Source organism: Bos javanicus, chromosome 10 (genome assembly GCF_032452875.1).
Source record: "Bos javanicus breed banteng chromosome 10, ARS-OSU_banteng_1.0, whole genome shotgun sequence".
Lineage (NCBI taxonomy): Eukaryota > Metazoa > Chordata > Mammalia > Artiodactyla > Bovidae > Bos > Bos javanicus.
In genome coordinates this window covers 49241438-49260949 of record NC_083877.1, presented here as the reverse complement: position 1 = coordinate 49260949, position 19512 = coordinate 49241438, and the positions used below count along the sequence as shown (strand labels likewise).

At 37.9% G+C, this 19512-nt stretch overlaps 2 protein-coding genes across 6 annotated transcripts in view; both read right to left on the bottom strand.

Annotated features, from left to right (window-relative positions):
* ICE2 (interactor of little elongation complex ELL subunit 2) overlaps positions 1 to 7898 on the bottom strand; it is a 68977-nt gene extending 61079 nt beyond the window's left edge. The window contains exons 1-2 of the mRNA XM_061431120.1: positions 3428 to 7898; positions 2376 to 2510 (exon numbers count right to left, since the gene is read on the bottom strand). Of these exons, the coding sequence (XP_061287104.1) occupies positions 2376 to 2416 (41 nt within the window). The 5' untranslated portion in view covers positions 2417 to 2510; positions 3428 to 7898. The remainder of the gene's footprint in view (positions 1 to 2375; positions 2511 to 3427) is intronic.
* Positions 7899 to 8904: 1006 nt separating this feature from the next.
* Positions 8905 to 19512, bottom strand: part of RORA (RAR related orphan receptor A) — an 809830-nt gene continuing 799222 nt past the window's right edge. For 3 of the 5 annotated variants that reach the window (XM_061431123.1, XM_061431125.1, XM_061431126.1), the window contains 2 exons: positions 17407 to 19120; positions 8905 to 9151 (listed from right to left, as the gene is read on the bottom strand). In XM_061431123.1, the coding sequence (XP_061287107.1) occupies positions 18956 to 19120 (165 nt within the window). In that variant the 3' untranslated portion in view covers positions 8905 to 9151; positions 17407 to 18955. Of the gene's footprint in view, positions 9152 to 9235; positions 19121 to 19512 lie in introns of all 5 variants that reach the window. The other 2 variants (XM_061431124.1, XM_061431127.1) reach the window with 1 other exon arrangement.

Here is a 19512-nt window from a genome sequence, read left to right as displayed (position 1 = left end):
CAAGGTCCGTCTAGTCAAGGCTATGGTTTTTCCAGTGGTCATGTATGGATGTGAGAGTTGGACTGTGAAGAAAGCTGAGCGCCGAAGAATTGATGCTTTTGAACTGTGGTGTTGGAGAAGACTCTTGAGAGTCCCTTGGATTGCAAGGAGATCCAACCAGTTCATGCTAAAGGAGATCAGTCCTGGGTGTTCTTTGGAAGGACTGATGCTGAGGCTGAAACTTCAATACGTTGGCCACCTCATGCAAAGAGTTGACTCACTGGAAAGACCCTGATGCTGGGAGGGATTGGGGGCAGGAGGAGAAGGAGACGACAGAGGATGAGATGGCTGGATGGCATCACCGACTCGATGGACATGAGTTTGAGTGAACTCCGGGAGTTGGTGATGGACAGGGAGGCCTGGCATGCTGTGATTCGTGGGGTCGCAAAGAGTCGGACATGACTGAGCGACTGAACTGAACTGAACCAGATGTATGAGTTTAGATGTTTTATTTCTTGTACAGTTTTTAAGCTAGGCCCATTTTGAAATTCTCCAATTTCAATAATCAGCTTTGTTTTTTCTTTTAGTACTCATCTTAGGCTCTGTGGCATACATTAAGCTGTTTGATTGCTCAAAGAAAATGCTTCTCAACTTATTTTTGTCTCATTCACTATTGTGCTCGGCCAAAAAACACTACAAAGACTGATTATCCAACTATTTTTGTTTATTTGGCAAATGTGATCAATAGTGTGCCTCTACTAAAACCACCTGTAAGGTTATATATGATTTTCCATATTGTAATTAACTTACAGACTAACATACTGTTGTCAAGGCTTTCCATCTAGTAAGCATCAAATAAATGCTGGTTGAAGGAAACAATTTAAAAATTAAATACACTGAGACCCATTAATCTAGGGATGCCAAAAATTAGTAGGATTCTATAGAAAAGGACAGTTCCAAGGTCTATAATGCAATGCAAAGGCAATGCAAAGGCCCTGAACCACACTTGGTTTCACCATGTCAACGGTATAGAAGAGCATCTGTGTTGCATTTGAACATATTTTATAGCAAGAAACATAAACGAGCATATCTCTAGGAACTTACAACAGAACAATCTAATCAAATAGCACCTGCAGCTGGCCATTCCTAAAATGGGAAATTCTAGCATATTTGTACCATATTCATTTCTATTTTTAAAGGTGTTTATCTAAAAAACAATGATTAACATACAAACAACAAAATTAAAAAATCTTATTTGGTATACACCAGGGTAGTTTCTTATTACTTGCTATGGTACTGTATTTGTGACATCTCATTAAATTCTAAAATTTTTGCATAACATACAAAACAAAGTCATAGGCCCCAGGGATTGTGAGCTCCTTGGAGGAAGGGAGCACTGTTTGCAGTAAGCAAGTACTTATTAAGCACATACTGATTTTATTTGATAAATTTGACATGTTACATTTTGTAAATTGAAGGTGTATAGCATGTTACTTCAATGACATTTCTATATTGTAATATGATTGCCAGTGAAGCAATATGAATTATATTACATCATTATACACAATATCATCATCTACATTATACTAGAATACATACTGATTGAATCTTTGAGTCAGGTGCTATCTTAGCTATCTTTGTTATCTCTTATATTCTCCTCTGCTAGCAAACTCCTTCACTAGTACAGATGCTCAGTTAATGTGTGTCAAATTGACCTAAAGCAGCACATACATTAGATTTCTAGAGTCCTTTATTTGGGATGGTCTCATACACTTCTAAAATAGTCTATGCATCTACATTATCACTTGATATAGAGTCCAATATAAAAAAAAGCTTGTCAGTTCTTAAAGAAGTTCTATTACTTATACAGATATGGGCTAGGTTCTTGAATACAAGAATATTCCAGTATTTCTCCTTCACTAAGACCAACAATAAATACAAGATGGACTTATACATAGAAACAATCTACGTGCTTTGGGAGAGGAAGTACAGTCAAAGATAACTCAAAACTGCTCAGTAGGTGTAGATGAGAATCGTAAACTCTTAAGCCATTGAATTTGTCCTCTTGTTTCCTCCAGATCTCTTCAGGCCAGATACCCTCCTTTCCTAACCTAGTCACCAGACCCACTCAATCTTGTTGCGTAGGTGCCTAGTCAGTCCCTCAGTTGTGTCCGACTCTTTAAGACCGCCATGGACTGCAGCCTGCCAATCTCCTCTGTCCCTGGAATTTTCCAGGTAAGAATACTGGAGCAGGTTGCCATTTCCTTCTCCAGGGAATCTTCCTGACCCAGGGACTGCACCTGTGTCTCCTGAATTGGTAGGTGAATTCTTTACAGCGGAGCCACCTGGAAAGCCCCTCAATCCACTTTAGGGAATTACAAACAGATGTAACTCACCAGTTCAACCTTGGTTCACCCATGGCCATCATGGAAGTCATATTCCTAGATTTCTCCTTCACTCTAGTTCACAATTGTGCTGCCTGGCAGTGCAGGCTCTTAAAGGAAGAGGATTTCTCCAGAATTTGCACTCAACTGAGGAAAAACCAAAGATCAAGAACAAAATCAGGTGATTGGCGGGCCAGATACTGTTAACTCAGATGAGGCAAGAACCTGTTCCTAACACCTACCCTCACCCGACACAGACACTTAAAAAAAAAAAAAAAAAAGAGCAGACAGATGAATATTTCCAAGGTCTTTGAGGAAGAACCGCGAAGCTGACACAGGATCAGTCCTTCTCCATTTAACTTATTCCAGGAACTTCGCGAAAATAAAGATGGAAACAGATTGGCCTTCTCATTGTTCACATATTAAATCCCATTAGGGCACGGGATGTATGTCTTGACTCAGCCCCCTGCCCCGACTCCCTTACTGCCAAAATAAATCATGCTTCCACCTTCCCAAAGATAATTATGGGGCAAATTCTGGCGAGCGACGAAGGGCAGAAGCTCTGGATATCAAGAATCTTTCAAAGAGAACCTCCCTTTTGCGAAGACTGAGGTCTAGATAACTTAAGTGGCATTTAACGGGATCAAGAAGAGGAATCACTAGCACTACAAATCTGGTCTGAACATCAACATTCCAAGTTTAGTGCATCTCCTGTCACCCTGTGCGTACAGATAAGAGTTTGTGAGCAACGCAGTCAAATGCTAGTCTCTCAGTAACGGACGGGCCTCACCTGTTCCTACTGAACCCACCTTCCACACTTTTGCCCAGAGAGGGGCTGGGGCAAGAGAGCCGAGGAAGACACAAAGAAGGCTGAGGGAAAGGGAACTAAAGGAGAAACAAGGTTCCAGGGAGGTAAGAAATCTGCCAGCAAAGCCGGAGAACAGGTCTGCGCTAGCATCAGCTGTGTGCAGGGTCCCGGCACGGCCGCCATGTTCCCGCCTCCCGACTCTCACGAGCGCGCCCTCCCCACCGCGTCTCCGTCACGAAGCTGCCTTGCCGCCCACCTCGTGGTCCGCGGCGGCTCTGGCCCAGACCGCGACCCCCACGGAACAAAAACACACTCCCCAACCGTCTCCTTTCTCTCGTGCGTGCGCGACCTAGGAAGGCCTTATTTAAAGGAGGCGGTGGCGCCGCCTCGACCCTGCGTGATGGCGTCAGCAATGACGCAGTGGGCGGGACCCTCTCCGGGTCCCCAGACTCCTGGCAGTCTGCCCTGGAAGCTGAGAGAGGATTTGCTGGATACTCGCTTGAGGGGCTGCCGCTGCTAAGTCGCTTCAGTCCTGTCCAACTCTGTGCGACCCCATAGACGGCAGCCCACCAGGCTCCTCTGTCCCTGGGATTCTCCAGGCAAGAATACTGGAGTGGGTTGCCATTTCTTTCTCCGGGCTGCATGTTGTCCTAGAAAGTCCTCCACCTTGAGGGTATGGTAAATTGGAAGGACAGGTGACAAGTACAGTACTGGAAATACCCAGATTTTATTGTGACTTTACTCAAGTGTCTTAACTGACTCATCAATAAAAGAGATATTGTGAGCACGTGTGTGTAAGCGTGGAGCACCTATTCAGTAGTTTTTTGAGAGGATTAAATGCATTTTCCTATACTTAGAAAAGCATTACAACCATTAAGCTGTCTATTTCTCTTGACTAGCAGTAACCTTTTACCAAGAAGGTTTGCTTGGTTACATCTCCCTTCCAGAATATCACATGTATACTGACCTGTCCCTTTACCTCTTTGGTTCCTTAGAGCTAAGAGGCAGTCTCTTGGATTATACTCTTCAGTAAGTCCTTAAATAAAATTGAAACTCACAGCTCTCATGTTGTGTTTAACATTACAGATACTATGGGAACCCAATGAGGAGGGAACTCATTCTGACTGAGACAATTTAGAGACTACTTCAGAGAAGAAGTTTCATTTAGCTGGGTCTTGAAGGACTACCTCTTGAGAAATTTGTATGCAGGTCAGGAAGCAACTTAGAACTGGACATGGAACAACAGACCGGTTCCAAATAGGAAAAGGAGTATGTCAAGGCTGTATATTCTCACCCTGCTTATTTAACTTATATGCAAAGTACATCATGAGAAACGCTGGACTGGAAGAAACACAAGCTGGAATCAAGATTGCCAGGAGAAATATCAATAACCTCAGATATGCAGATGACACCACTGTTATGGCAGAGAGCAAAGAGGAACTAAAGAGCCTCTTTATCAAAGTGAAAGAGGAGAATGAAAAAACTGGCTTAAAACTCAACATTCAAAAAACCAAGATCATGGCATCTGGTCTCATCACTTCATGGAAAATAGATGGGGAAACAGCGGAAACAGTGTCAGATTTTATTTTTGGGGGCTCCAAAATCACTGCAGATGGTGACTGCAGCCATGAAATTAAAAGACACTCTTTGGAAGAAAAGTTATGACCAACCTAGACAGCATATTCAAAAGCAGAGACATTACTTTGCCAACAAAGGTCCGTCTAGTCAAGGCTATGGTTTTTCCAGTGGTCATGTATGGATGTGAGTTGGACTGTGAAGAAAGCTGAGTGCCAAAGAATTGATGCTTTTGAACTGTGGTGTTGGAGAAGATGCTTGAGAGTCCCTTAGACTGCAAGGAGATCCAACCAGTCCATTCTGGAGATCAGCCCTAGGATTTCTTTGGAAGGAATGATGCTAAAGCTGAAACTCCAGTACTTTGGCCACCTCATGTGAAGAGTTGACTCATTGGAAAAGACTCTGATGCTGGGAGGGATTGGGGGCAGGAGGAGAAGGGGACGACAGAGGATGAGATGGCTGGATGGCATCACTGACTCGATGGACGTGAGTCTGAGTGAACTCTGGGAGTTGGTGATGGACAGGGAGGCCTGGTGTGCTGGGATTCATGGGGTCGCAAAGAGTCGGACATGACTGAGCGACTGAACTGAACTGAACTGAAGGACTACTAGGAGTTCACTGGATAAAGGGGCTGTGGTTTTGGGGGTGTGAAGAACACAGAAGTATGAAACAGTGTGCATGCTATGGGGAGAACAGCTACTGTATCACTGTGTTGGGCAAGGTGAAGGCCCTTAGACCAGGGAAAAGGGAGGGGCCTAAGAGGGTTTTTAAGGCGTGCTAAAGAATTTAGAACTTTGGACTTATTCTTTGAGTTATAGGGAAAACACGGTGTGTGTGTGTGTGTGTGTGTGTGAGAAACAGTTTTTAATTGAGGTGTAATCCATGTTCCATAAAATTTACTTCAGTTATTCACTGATTTTTAGTTAAGTTCACAGCTATGCAGCTATCAACACTACCAAGTTTTAGAACATCTCCATCACCCTGAGAAATCCTGTGTGCTCCTTTTCAGTTAAGGAGCCCTGAGAAATCCTGTGTGCTCTCTCTTCCCACCTCTGCTGCTGCTACTGCTGCTAAGTCGCTTCAGTCGTGTCTGACTCTGTGTGATCCCATAGAGGGCAGCCCACAAGGCTCCCCCGTCCCTGGGATTCTCCAGGCAAGAACACTGGAATGGGTTGCCATTTCCTTCTCCAATGCATGAAAGTGAAAAGTGAAAGTGAAGTCGCTCAGTCGTGTCTGACTCTTAGCGACCCCATGGACTACAGCCCAGCAGGCCCTCCATCCATAGGATTTTCCAGGCAAGAGTACTGGAGTGGGGTGCCATTGCCTTCTCCACTTCCCACCTCTATCTCTGGCCAAACACTAAGCAGCTTCATAATTCGACAGAGTTGCCTTTTCTGGATGCTTCAGATAAACAGAATTATACAGTATATAGTCTTTTGCATCTGGATTCTTTTCTCCTAGTAGATCATCCATTTTTGAAGATCATCCATGTTGTAGCAAGTATTAGTAATTGTTTTGTTGCTAAATGGTAGCACATTTATGTATATACCCATTTTGTTTATCCTGTCGACACAGTGAATGTTAGATGGTTCCCACTTTCTGGCTATTATGAGTTATCTTGGTATGAACGATTGTATACAAGTCTTTGTGTGAAATTTGTGTTTTCATTTCCCTTGGGCAGATACATAGGAATAGAATTGTTGGATTGTATGGTAAATTTGTGTTTGACTTTTTAAAAACACTGCCAAATATTTTTCAAAGTGATTGTTCCATTTTATTCTGTGGATATTCAAGCAGAAGAAAGATTTTATTTCATTTTTGCTAAACTGAGAAATAAACTCGTAAGTTGTACAAGAAGCCAATTTCATTTTGAAAGAATTTACAAGAGTAGTTACTCATTTTGAGTTTATAAAATGGTTCAGTGGACCACAATTTCAAAAAGAACTTTGACTGCAAATGCAAGTGCCTGGCTAAGTGAAGTTATCAGACTTGTTATGTGTATTTCTTCTCGTCAACCAAATCAAGATAGAGAAATGTGCAAGATCATCTGTTTTTTTTTTTTTCTTAATCAGTACCACGTTATTTTCCTACCCCTCAGCTAACAAGCTTCCTTTTTTGCTTTATCTGAGATGAACTTGGCCATGAAGTGAAGCTGGTAACTACTTCACTCAGGGAATTTCTTGAATTTACAATCATCCATAAGGTATTTTCAAAGTGAGAATCCAGAAATAGCCCCCTAGCAAAGACGTTTCAATCTAGTAATTGATTCAGAAACTAATGGGAGAAATATTGTTGCCAATAGTAGTTTGTTCTAATTAGGCTTTTCAGCAATAAATGATACTTCAAGTGAGGAGGAATTATCATTACTCCCGAAAAGCCAGAGAAATGCTAGCTATGCTGTCAGAACAGAATGACTTAAGTATTCAAATTTTTCTATTCAGAATATAATAGTTTTGAAGTATATTTTATTGGATTCTGTATAAGATGGTCTCTGGGCTAAAATAAGACCCCGAATTAACTGTTCATTTGAATACCAATCTTTTTTTTCTTTTAATTTTTAAAATTTGAAGTATAGTTGATTTAAAATGTTGTGTTACTTTCTAGGTTATCACAGGATTTTGAATATATTTCTCTGTTCTATTCCATAGTACCCTGCTGTTTATTTATTGATACACATTAATAGTTTTTAACTGCTAATCCTAAACTCCTAATTTATTCCTCCCTATCCCCTTTCCTTTTTGGTAACCATAAGTTCGTTCTCTATGACTGTGAGCCTGTCTACATTTTGTAAATAAGGTCATTTGTATATTTTAGATTCATCATTTAAGCGTTACATATGGTATCTGTTTTTCTCTGACTTATTTCACTTAATACAATAATCTCTAGGTTCATCCATGTTGCTCCAAATGGCATTCTTTCATTCTCTTTTTTTTAATGGCTGAGTCCACTGTATGTATGTACCACATCATCCTTATCCATTCCTCTGACAAAGAAGAGAAATTTAGGTTGCTTCCAAGTCTTGGCTATTGTAAATAGTGCTGCTATCTTTTTAAATTAGAGTTTCCTCTGGATATTTGCCCAAGAGTGAGATTGCTGAATCACATGGAAACTGTTTTTCCATTTTTAGTTTTTTTTTTTTTTTTCAACCCCCATACTGTTTTCCACAGTGGTTGCACCAATTTCTCAGCAGTTTTTTTTCCCCCTCCACATTCACTCCATGAATGCTAGTTATTTATAGGTAGCCCCTAACTATCCCACAGAGAGAAAGTAATGATAGCTGAAATAATTCCAAGTAGGATAACTAAATAAGTATCTGTCTTTAGAATACAATGTGTATTTTATGGAAACAGTAAAGAAAGAATGGTAGAAGATAGATGTGAGACTTGTTAGGGGGTGACTATTGTAATTAACTGTGAGGGAGGCTAAAATTAATTTTTGTTCTGTAAGCAAAGAACAAGTCACAGTTGAAGCATCTTCTCCCCTACAAATAAATCATTCTGGAATTTTAAATATTGTTTGAGAAATCTATCAGGCAGATAAATAACAAATGGATTACTGAGACATGACTATATCTTACTAGAGTCAATATTTCCCCTCTAAAGGAGAAAAAAATCCAGAATCATAGTAAACACACAAAGACTTTTGTTAGCTCCTTAATCATAGATAAATGACATTAAGAAAACAAGCTCACAACTGATGGTACAGGAAAAGGATAAAGTGGCTGTTAATCTAGCAAGAGGCTTCTGCCACTCTTGGATGTTTAGGTTTGCCTCCAGACAAACTGGGGATCCATCAGTGTGATTCATGATGTTTGTTATATGCAATGACTTTGGGGATCATTTCAAATATTTATTTTACTAAGTGCAAGAGACGCTTAGGAATGTGGGTAGAGGAAAAGCCCAACTCAGTTGCGTTTAGTCTGACTTCAGTCTGACTTCCAAATATTTTATAATGTCAATGTCCTTGAGATTACTTTGAAAATAATTTATGATGAGGTTTTGCATCATTAAAATCATGTGATATTTAGCTGAAGTTAACTCTATTGGTTTACTCCTATGTGATCTACTCAAGAGAAGGGGCCAGGCTGGGATGGTACAATGATAGCCCAGGTAAAGTCAGATTTTTAAAAAGTCTTTTGCATCTTTAAAGCCTTTGGCATCATTTTGACATTCTCTTTTAATGATTTCTAAAGCAAAGATGACAAAGTGTGGTGTGAGTTCAGGTTTTCTCCCCTCCTACATTCAGGGTAGATATCACCGATCAGTCATGGCACTCCTTTGAGAATCCTCATTTCTGCAATTCTGGCAGCTACTATCAATCAATAGATGTTTCCTCACAAGTTGAAATTTCCTTCTTTGCCTTTTCTGATCAAAGGGTAGCTCGATCCTTGTATATGTTTTGTTCCCTGCAAAATAGAGACAAATTATATTTTTTAAAGTACTACCTTATAGACCAGTGCTTCTCAAACGTTAATATGCAAACCAATCACCTGGGGATTTTGTGAAAATGCACATCCTGTTTTAGTAGGTCTGGGATGGTGCCTAGGTTTTTGCATTTCTGACAAGGTCAAGGTCATGAGTGATGCCACTGCCACAGGTCTATGGACCCACTTTGAGTAGCAAGGTTGTCCTACTCCATTCTATGGAGACAAGGTAGAAAACTGTACATGCAATTCAAGAACCAAGTAAAAGAAAGAAAAATGAGGCAAGTGTTCCATTAGAAGCTGAAATTTTATTATAGGATAACAGTACATAAAGCACATCTAAAATTGATGTGTTCAATGCACTTTTAATAAAGGTAATGTAATATTAAAGGTACAGTTTCTAAGTACAATATAACAACATTCATATTAGAATGAAAATCGGAGTATTTAAAAGACAACATTAAATCTCTCTTTTTTACAGCTTGTATTTACAAAATGAATCAAAATATTTTTTTTTAAATTGAGGACTCAATAAAATAACAAACGGCTGGAAATAAGCAGACTACTGTAAGAGTGAATTGAAAAGAAAACCCAATGTCAGTGAAAAGTTGGATGATCCTCTAATAAAGATCATTAGCAAAGTTTTAGTACAATACTATTTTTTAGGATTCCCATAAATGGCTTGCATTTTTAGTGTGGCAGAAAAGGAGTTTTTACATACTGTACACAAAACAGACAGCGCATATTTATAGGTACAGTATTACTGTTTCCGAACTTGCATGTATATTTACAGAAGGCTGAGTTTGTTACTCACAGAGTTTTGTGAAATTTGTGTGCTTAATCCTCAAGACCTACACACAATTAGAATCAGCATTTCATGTGGTCTTTGAAAATGTGGCTTTAAAACTTGGTTGTAGAAGAAAGTATTAACCATAAGGCTTGGCATACTTTATAAATTTACCAAAACAACCCAGGAAAAAAGGTGGAATTGGGGCACACTTGTTGTTATTTAACAATTATCAAATGCTGACATGTGCTGGCCACTGTGCAGACACAAAGAGATACTATCTCTATCCTTAGGAACCTTAGGATATGAAATGGTGCTAAAAAAAAGTTTCAATCCCTTTCTAAGCGAAGCAATAAGGAATGAAATAATTTGTATTCAAAGAGATTTCTCCCTAAACTGTAGCCAATTCACTTTAAAAGGTTAACTATAAGCATTAGCTCTCATTAACCACATGATTGCATTTATAATTAAGGTAACAGCAACTCTTCCATAAAAATGGAAAATGTCTAGAATTGTGGGTAAATATTCAGTGCATGGAAGCCAATAGCCATGGCTTGAGAATTTATCACCTTCAATTACAAAAAGTGCAGTAAACAGAAACATTTGCTCTATATTTATAAATTGCTCAAAAATCTTTGCTAAAGATCTTACAAATTCAGTAATATTACAGAACAATTCTAATCAATATTTAATAAGGTTAACTACATCCTTAGTTAGATATTTGATATACGTGGATTTTTCTTTTTTAAGAAAGCCGATAGGTCTTGGGAGAACAGGTGAAAGAATTAACTAAGCTCATTATTAAATGACTTTTAAATGAAGGTCCTTCACTCAGTTCATGGAACTGGTTGAGGTCAAGTTAACACAGAACATCCCTTGTCAAAGCTGCTTTATGGCCCATGTTCTGCCATGATAGCGGATGTCTCTATACTTCTCATGGCTCAGGTAGGAGGGGAAAGGTTTATTCTGCCATCAAGCCAACAAGGATATTTTATATAAATGTGTATTATCTATTATAGGAGCTAAGTACACAACTCTGTCAGGTGCCAATAATAAGGTGCCTTAGTAAGGAAAAAATAATACTCCATTAAACTAGAGTGTTTCTTTAGGATCTTGAAGGCCTGTCAAATTATTTTTCAGCTTAGGAGATATGGTATAAAGCCAAGTAGCAAACATAAAGTAAATGCTAATACATTTTCATATATCCATATTTATAAACAAATTCACCCTATAGATGTCAAATATCCATACTAAGGAAGTAATTTTATCCTAATTAAATACACTCTAGAATAATTTATATCATGATATTATGTATTTAAAGAGAAAAGCATGTCCCAAATCCAGCACTCTGATACAGCTGCCAGTTGGGCACAGGTAGATATATATATATGTATATATATACAAATATATAGTTATACTCAGTGAAATTAACAAGACCCAAAGGTGGTATTGTCTAGGAATAAAAGGGTTTTTTTTTGTTGTTCACAAAAGTAACTTATCTAGCACCACACATCAGAAAAACACAAAAATAGCACACTCTAGTTCTAAACAGCTATGTCTAAAATAGATTATATAGTAAAACCAGTATTATACAGCATATTGTGGATTTGATAAACAGATAAATATTTGCACTGAGTAGGCTGTTTATAATATAACATTTTCTTATCTATACAGAATGAAAGCCAAAAAGTTAACTGTATAGAGATGTGCAGAACAACATTAAATATTATGACTCAAAAGCAGGGACGAAGGTAAATTTGAAAGAAGAGTAAGAGAGAAAATGTTTACAGGCCATTACAAGTTCTTAAGTTAATAGTAAATAAGGAATCAATTGCTCAAGTTGAAGAAAGCAGTAAACAAGAGATTGCATTTACATGCAGATGTCTAAAATTTGTATTTTTTTAAGTCTATGCACAAAAGTCATTTGTTTTATTGCTTGACATTCAGTTATGGCTAGATTATTTAACCTATTTTTTTTTTTGTACTTTGGAAACAAGAATATTGTTAAAGGTGCCATAAAAATGGACAACATTGAAAACGGTTTGCAAATAAACCACCTAACACTGCAGTTCTTTATACATATTAAAAGCCTTGTCTGGGGTTTGTCGTATGTTAAATATATTTAAACTGGGAAAATATGTTGTTGCTTGAAGCCTCCCATTGGCCCAAACATCCAATACAAAAACACATCTCCACAAAAGGAGCAGGCAGACAATACAGGTACATTTAAAGAAGCAGCCAGCTAATGTCCTAATGTTTAAAAATTTACCACTGTTTTATATGAGATTTCAAACCATTGTGGCTAAGAAGAGAGTTTTAGATTCAGGAAGATGTGTACAGTACATACAGATTTGTGTGTGTGTGTGAAATCATATTCACTATATTGCTCAAGAACTATCTGCATTTACATATGCAATCTGTTCAATGATAACCAAGTTCATAGGAATACTATTCATCCATGTTGAAGTAATGAGGAGAAAGGAATCACACACGAACACTGCAAAGAACTTAGTTGCTCTTGGAGAACAACATAATGGCACACGCAGCATGTCAAAGCTAATAGGAAGCTATCTTTCATCAGTTCTTAGAAGGGAAAGAGAAAAAGAGGTGTGAAGTTTGTTGTGGCAAACACTAAATGTCAACAGTAAATATGGGTTTTCTAGGCATCTCCTTAAAATTCTCATATTCACCTTCTTAACACAAGCCTCCACGTTATGTTGCATTGCTGAAAAGACATTGTTTCTATTTGGACTGAATATTCTATCATTCATTTATAAATAAATAAATGACTGAATGTATTTATTGCTCTAAGTTCTGAGGGTCTGGTTAAACATGGAGATCCCCTCCATCTACAATATCTCCTTAGTATGAAGCCAGCCTTCCGGATTATTTTAAAAACTGTACTGAGAGCCTGACAAAAATGAGCTCACTTACACAAACAAGCAAGCAAACAGACCCAGAAGTGAAACCAACTACTTTGTAAAGATAGTGCTTGCCAGCCTTATCTTAAGAATAAACAATAATAGGAAGGTCTCTTTCATCAAATCTGGTGGAACCTCTATAATAATACTAGTGTTTTGGGAATACAATGAAGACGTGTATCACAGACTGTAATAGATGATTTACTGTTGCAACTGCATTTACGGGCATATACTCTGATTTATAGGATAAAGTTGTTTGTATGGGCTTCTGCTGTGTCATACGGAGAAGGCAATGGCAACCCACTCCAGTACTCTTGCCTGGAAAATCCCATGGGCAGAGGAGCCTGGTAGGCTGCAGTCCATGGGGTCGCTAAGAGTCGGACACGACTGAGCAACTTCACTTTCACTTTTCACTTTCATGCATTGGAGAAGGAAATGGCAACCCACTCCAGTACTCTTGCCTGGAGAATCCCAGGGACGAGGGAGCCTGGTGGGCTGCCGTCTATGGGGTCGCACAGAGTCGGACACGACTGAAGCGACTTAGCAGCAGCAGCTGTGTCATATCTTTGTAAGAACGAGAACTAAATGGTATAATATGTATGTCAATAACTTCTGTGTGTGTACATGTATGTGTGTATATACATACATATATATATATATGTATATGGAGAGAGAGAGATTTATGCCAGTTTTCACAGTCTTTATCATCAAAACAAGGTGACGGTTTCTTTTTTATCTAAACAACATGGAAAGTTATCCTAAATTTTGCTTTTCCATGGGGTAAGAAAATATGTAAATCTTCTTGTAAAAATGTACTCTAGGTGTGGAAGAATCAAAGCGAACAATTACACTGAGGTTCACTGAGGTTATGGAAAGTAGCATATTGAAATAATTACTTTCAAAATGTTTCAAAAACATAAAATGTTACCCTAAAAGCTAGCTCATGTTGCTGTTACATTGGTGGGTTTTGTTTGTCTTTATAGCCATTTGCTCTTATATTAACTCAACAGATTACAAATGTGGAAGTAAAAGACAGTTAAAATCCCCCCCAAAGGAATTTTTTTGTTTGTTTGTTTCTAGAGGAGAACACAGTGAAAATAGGAGTTACTTGCTGGTATTTGAAAAGAAAAAAAAAAGTTTCATCTTTTACCTCTCTCACTGCACTGACAGGCAGGGCTCTTATCTCATGACTGCTTCTAAAAATTGTTATCCATATTATATAGAATTTGAAATACCTTTTAATATATAATGATATAAATAAAATATATCAAGAATATTTTAATTATTAGAGAAACGGTGAGTAAAGTACGCAGGACTGTACTTTGAATGATGCTCTTGGTTGATTATGACCTATTAGTTTATCTTTTGAACATAGTGGCATCACTTTATACTGCTCTGGAAGTTATTCAATGTTTTTAAGCACATAAGACTGAAGAACATATACATTTTGAACAAAACAAAATGAACAATAGTGAGGTTTACACACACGCAGTTCTACACAGTTCACTTGTGCCTTGGAGGGATAGTATTATCATAATTATTAACAATACAAAACACAATTTTGTCCCAGTAGTACTGGCCACCCTGTTTTAAGAGTTTTAGAAGATCCCTGAGCACATTGTTTGTTTCTTATAACCCGAACTCCAAAATGATAGGGCTTCTATTATTGATATCAAGATGGATTGTCATTCACAGTAAGTCAATCGTAAGGTGCTTATTTACCCTTTCTTTTTTCCACCAATCAGCACAAAGAACTGTCAGAAAATAATGTTTTATTATTATTATCTTCAAATAATAGCATTGGAAGGACACATGATTTAAACAATCAATGTTGGAAACAGTGGCTTTAGGATTATTATCTGGCTGCCCCTCAACAATAACAAGTGATTCAATCGACATTCCTTAGCCAAAAACAAAAGGCAAAAAAAAAAAAAAAACCAAGAAACAAAACCAAAAAAACTGTACAAATATGTAATTTTCCCTGAGGGATCAAAGTACACCTGGAAGTGCTCTATGTACATATTGCACTAGAGAGGAATGAAGAACATGTGCAAAAAAGCAACAATGAGAGAAGCTTACCTCCTACTTAAACCTTTTCATTAAAGATTCTACTAGGCTGTTTTGCATTTTGGAATGTCGGAACACAAACAGCTATTCCTTAAGTCTAAAACTAAAAACACGTATTTCTACTATGGCACATTCAATGAAATAAAAAGTTCTCCAAAGACAGATAGACAAATTCCATCAAGAAAATAATACAAAGTTTGTTTGTTTGTATTTCTTTTTTTAGAAAATTACATTACTTTCTTTCTTTGTTTCACATTACAAAATCTTTTTTTTCTTTACACAAATCACATTTTATTGCAGGAATATTTCAAGTGCCATCAAATATTTATAGAAGGGTTAAAAAAATAGAAGTCTCTCTAAAGTGGTCCAGACAAGGCTTTGTATAGAATAAATCTTTTTTTTTCCATCTTCTAGTTTTGATTTAAGTATTTTGAATACATTTTCTTTTCCATTGACACTTAGTAGCCTAGAAGCGGTCCGACACATACACATCATACATACAAAAACCACACGCACGCGCGCACACACACACACACACACACACACTCCCTCCTCACCTGACCCTCATCCCATCCCCATACGCTCACAGAGATCTGAATATCCACACTATAAAGAACAACCAAACTTAGAAGCAGTGTCTTAAGTAATGTTTTCTTTAAGTTAGAAAGGGTGAATTAGGATGCTGAAGACTTAAAAAAAAATCCACACCTTTAAAGCAAATTAGGATGCTGAACACTTAAAAAAAAAAATCCATAGCTTTAACCACAATTTGCAAACTGCCCCCAAAAGCACTTTCATCTGCACTTTTGATTTCATTGTGACCAAGGCCAGTTTCTTCACTACACAGTGCAACCATTTGGACACCACTGTAACCCAAGGTATTCAGGCTTTGTGCAAAAGCCTTATTTACCAGACGTTTAAAAATTGTATAAGAGGCATCACAGCAGTCAGGATAACAATGATGTGATTCCAATCTTTAAAAGACTATTGGACATTTGAGTTTAGGCAATTTTAATTACAAGAACGATTAAGAATAATTGTTCTATATCAGCAAGTATTTTGTGTCATCACACAGGTATTTCTATAATAAGGAAGAAAATAAAAATACAAAGTTTTTCACATCCTTCTCTGCACTTCATATTTTTTCAACAAAAACTGTTTAACTTCAGATCCCAACTTCGATCCGTATAATAGTTGTTCCCTCATTTCACCGAGCGCGCCTCTACTACTCTGTTCCTACACTGTCGATGTACTTCGTCTTAAAGTCCACACCCTGTTTTCTTTCACAAAGACCTGGTAGCAGCATCATGTCAATGTATCTTGGTTTACTCCAAAAGCAACGTCACCATGGAGTGACTTACTGAGATTAGAGCGTCATTTTTTGTTTGTTTGTTTTTTTTGCATTAGGTACATGCAAAATCCTTTCTGGGAAAAGAAATTTATGTTCAACATTGTATTCTCTCTCACCCTCAGAGAAGTCCAATTAGCTCTCATCATTTCACAAATGGACACTGGAATTAGGTTTAGTTGCTCTTTAATGCGCTAGCACCTGAGGCTGGTCATATTCAGAAAGCTTTGGTTAAAAAGAAGTTAATAGACTTTAACAAAATCACCCCCAAATTTAGTGAATCAAAATGACAAAGAAACAAAAACAAACCCAAACCCAAACAAAACACACTGTTTCTTCCCAACAGGAGAAACAACAGGGGGAAAAAAAAAGGATGAATAAATAACTGAACTAAAGTTGGTACTCTATTCAGAGTATAAATACTATTGATTTTTCAAGGAACTATATTTATTTAAATTAAAAATTTGATTTAACCCTTCTTGCCCAAATATAAATACTATATGCTGGTAGTTACCTCTCTATATAAAGTCACATAAAGTTTTATATGCTTGTAAGAAATTTAAGTAAATACTATTCTCATCTTCTACTCATGCTTATACCCTTACTGTATTTTTTTTAAAAAACTTTTTTTAAAAGATGTTATTTAGGCTTCATACACACTTCTGTGTGAATAGTTCCTTCCCCTTTTCCAAGTCCCTCAGGAAACAAGTCAGAACGTCAGTGGAGTTAAAAACAGAGTGGAGGGCTCTGGGTGACCCAGCAGGAGTTGAATTCCTGCAGAAGATTGGAGGACGGGGGAAGAAACCCTGGTGGTAGAGGAGATCCTTTCTTCCCTGTAAAAGGGTGCTAGGAAATGTTCACCTTTATACTATGGGAAGATGTTCTCTCTTCTCTATAGACATGGTCTTTGATGTCAGGCCAGAGGTTTGAATCCCACTTCAAGTATGACTAAAATCTTCTAAACGCCTACATTCCCAAAGGTCACTTATTTTAGAATATGCACACTTGTCTTATCAGACTGTTCCTTTCCCCTTCCCCCCTACTGGGAATTATGTAAAAAACAAAAGACACACACATACACAAAATTAAACAAAAACAACTCAATATTTCTCACCTGAATCCAAAAGCCAAACTGTCTTCTAAAGATTTAATAAAATAAATTACAGTCCACAGTTTTCTAGTGAAGATAAATACAAAAGAAAATGTTTGCAGCTTGCATCGACTTCACTTTAAAGACTTAACAATAGTTAACATTTAAATAAGAGAAACTGGTTCAACATTGTATGTTTCCTTTGCCTTCCTGTCCATTGACTGTGACATATGGAGAAGAGTGTTCTAGAATGACACCATAGAGAGGCAGTTAGTCTAGAAACCATTCACTCTGAAAGTCTCAGGGTTCCTAGATCATACCAAGAACATAAACATTCACGAAGTAAATGCTTCATGTCTTCACACATGGGGAGTGTGCGTTTGCTCCAGACAAACTCTTTGGGTCCTTCTTCTACTAAAAGCTAGATTCTGATAAATATTCTGGTTACTGATCTGTTCTTAAAGCCTAAGAATTCCAAGTTGAGACTGAGTCTACTCAACTGTGTGAAATGAGCACCCCCCACTCCCCAAGCTCCATGAGGTGGCATGCTCAAAAGCTTTGGATAAATACTATGCATGAGGGCGTAAATCCACCCTAATCAATCACTCAACTTTGTATGAAGCATAAACACATCTATCCTTAAACTCATCCAAAAAGCAAAGGACAATTTAGGGAGAGTTCTGTGTCTAATTCCAAATTCACGTGTAAAAAAAAAAAAAAAATGAATCCAACAGCATGATTTCTAGATATGACCAGCCAGTCTTTTAAAAATAATTGTGTAAACAGCAGCATAAATACCTCCCGACGTACCTTCCAAGCCTTCTCAGTTAAACTTGTGTTTCTGGTGCACATGCGACACGACAGTGAACACGCTAGCATTTAATTTAAAGAAAAAAGGTGCAAAATGAAAGTGCCTTATCAATTCAACAGGAAAAGCTACTCCAGTAACTACATTTTATATTAATTAAAACAATATATAAACAATATCTCTTTTTAGCTATATATAGTCTTCATGCCCATTTACCCTGTAATATATTATAATGCTATTGTTGCTAGTGCCATGGACCCTTTTCGTGCCGTCCTGCTGACTGGCAATAATCGGTGAAAAAAATAAAAACTTCCTTCATGAGACAAAGAGCAAGTTGTGCAAAGTAATGCCGCAACCTCCGCTATGCACACCAGTCACCGATTAGTGCTGGACCCTCTGTGGTTACCGACAGATGGGTGATTCTGTAGAAAGTCTGTGGGCAGTGAGCTACAAGAAAAGGACATCTTCCAACTTTAGTACCCGCCTTCTGTTGTAAACAGAGGTCAACGATCAAGAAGTCGAGACAGAAAAAGGGTCCATATCTGTAGGCATAATGGAAATCATATGCATGAGAAAAACAAGTTCAACTTTTATTTGTTTTCATTGTTTCCCCTCCTTTGCCTGACCCCGATCACCAAAGGATGTGCAGCGTGTTGGCGCTCCAGGTCTGTGCAGGGCCATATAAAGTGTCTCGGTTAATTGATTTGTTTGTTTGCTTTTCATTGTTTGGACTTCAGACATTCTAGAAGTGCTTAGGTGATACATTTACCCATCAATCTGCATGGCTGGCTCAAATTCTGAAGTGAACAACTCCTTGTATAATGGAGGAAAATGAAGTCGCACAATGTCTGGGTATATTGCTTTAAACGCCATGAGCTTTTCTGTATGCCGTCCACATAAGGCTCTTAATGTAGACACCTTGCATATTAACTGTAAGTGGAAGAAAGGACATGGGGTCAGGACAGAAGAGATGCCAGAATCAAAAATCAGGGAATCTGGACGATCGTCACAACACTGTTTACAATGATGAAACACACTTGAAACAGCTTAAACATCTAGTAATAGAGGGATGGTAAAAATAAATGATATAGAATACCAGGTATATGTTAAATATGATTTTGAAGACAAATATTGTCTTCAATAATTTGTAACCCGAAAAGATGCTCATAAACAAAAGAACTCAAGTCTCTTACTTACTCCTCCTATTCCAACATGCTTTCTGCTCTGTCATCCTGAACCCTGCCTTTTACCACTGGGGAAAAGGAAGAGATGTGGTGACAGAGAACAGAGAAGTGGGCAAAGGGGCAGCCACGGGTAGACAA